At 45.3% G+C, this 1721-nt stretch overlaps 1 protein-coding gene across 1 annotated transcript in view; it reads left to right on the plus strand.

Moving 5' to 3' along the window:
• The window catches only part of LOC106535761 (metastasis suppressor protein 1), a gene marked incomplete at its 5' end in the record, with an annotated part of 30485 nt that overhangs the window by 17594 nt on the left and 11170 nt on the right, over positions 1-1721 (plus strand). Inside the window, 1 exon segment of the mRNA XM_014032838.1 lies at positions 1286-1443. Coding sequence (XP_013888292.1) covers positions 1286-1443 — 158 coding nt within the window.

The following is a 1721-nucleotide window of genomic DNA, read 5'->3' on the forward strand; positions in this document are numbered from 1 at the left end:
GTAATTTCCCACTCAGCATATCTTTAGCTCCAGTTTGAGCCAAGTGGGGGTTTCTACAGTAAATGTTTACCTGTGGGTGGAGTTAGCCCTACCTGTGATTGGTGCAGATCTTTATGTGGGCGGAGTTGGCTCTAATCATGATTGGCCGAGCTAATGTGTGGGCGGAGTTGGCTCTAGCCATGACTGGTGCAGGTCTTGATGTGGGCGGAGTTGGCCCTGATTGGTGCAGGTCTTGAGGTGGGCGGAGTTGGCCCTGATTGGTGCAGGTCTTGAGGTGGGCGGAGCTGGCCCTATCCGAGATTGGTGGAGTTGGTGTATGGGTGGAGTTTTCCCTAACGTGATTGGTCAGATTGATTTGTCTTGTGGGGCAATTTAAGAGGAAGTAATGAAAATAGTAAGGTAAAATGATTTATTGACTGTTTATGTATGGTTTAAAACTGAACAATGACTTAAATAATGACGTGGTTATTTTAGTATGACTAAAGTTTATATACTGTATATATTTAAATAAATACCCCCGTGTGTGCCCTGCCCCTTGCACTGTGACTGCTGGATATGGGCACCACTGACCCCTGCGACCCTGAAAGGAATAACCGTGTACAGATGATGGATGGATGGATGGATGGATGGATGGATGGATGGATGGATGGATGGATGGATGGATGGATGGATGGATGGATTTAAATAAATATAGATGTTTCCTGCCTGATTTGACTAGCTGCCCCCCAGCTTCTTCAAACTCCACCAATCCAACCAATCCCGCCTTGGGCCAACTCCTCCCACAAAGTAAGAAACTCCCACTTTGTGACTGCAGAGACCCCCTTCTATTTGAGCAGTGAGCCCTCCTGGTATGAGATCATCTTTTAATAGTCAAAAGTATGTTTTGAATGCATCCAAATTTAGCAGCATCGTAAATTCAGATATTGTCTTTTTTAAAACCACAATAAGAAAAAGTATTAGTAACCACCTAATAATGTGTTTTAATTTGCTGCAGGAGGGGTTTCCCATCCATTACTTGTTGTTTCTGGGCTCGTTTGGTTCTTTAATGTGGTTTAACGGTTTGTGGGAGGCTCAAACGTTTTGTTCTGAGATGACAGAGCTGCTCAATGATCTGGTCACAGTTCGCCTAAAGCTGTCCCACTCCTCTCTGTTCCTCACATAATCCAAATGCTACTCATTGCAGTAAAACTTAGCTGCATCATCAAACAAACATTTTGACAGATGTTGAGGTGAAACCAGGYTCTGAGGACGTCTCTTATTTCTGTGTTTGTGCTGGTGCGTCCAGGCCGCGGAGACCTCCAGCCTCAGCTGGACAGCGCCATGCAGGACGTCAGCGACAAGTACCTGCTGCTGGAGGAGACGGAGAAGCAGGCCGTGCGGCGGGCGCTGGTCGAGGAAAGGAGTCGTTTCTGCTGCTTCGTGGCCATGCTGCGGCCCGTCGTGGTCAGTTAAACGTCCTCACTGTTTATGAATCCAAACCGGTCCAAGAAAAAGTGTTAGATAACCAACGGAACACCTTTGTTGTATTTTCTGTAGTTTCTTGGCTGCAGGGTTAAAGTTCAGACTGCAACTGTTAAATTCTGGACGTTTCATATAACCCACAGTCTTGATTGCACAATACTCACACTGCAACTCTGACTTTAAAGGGGCAATATTATGTGTTTCTCAGGCATATATTTAAATACTATACCATAATAAAGTATCTATGCCACCTTTAGTTG

The sequence above is a fragment of the Austrofundulus limnaeus genome, unplaced genomic scaffold, assembly GCF_001266775.1.
Source record: "Austrofundulus limnaeus strain Quisiro unplaced genomic scaffold, Austrofundulus_limnaeus-1.0 Scaffold1552, whole genome shotgun sequence".
Lineage (NCBI taxonomy): Eukaryota > Metazoa > Chordata > Actinopteri > Cyprinodontiformes > Rivulidae > Austrofundulus > Austrofundulus limnaeus.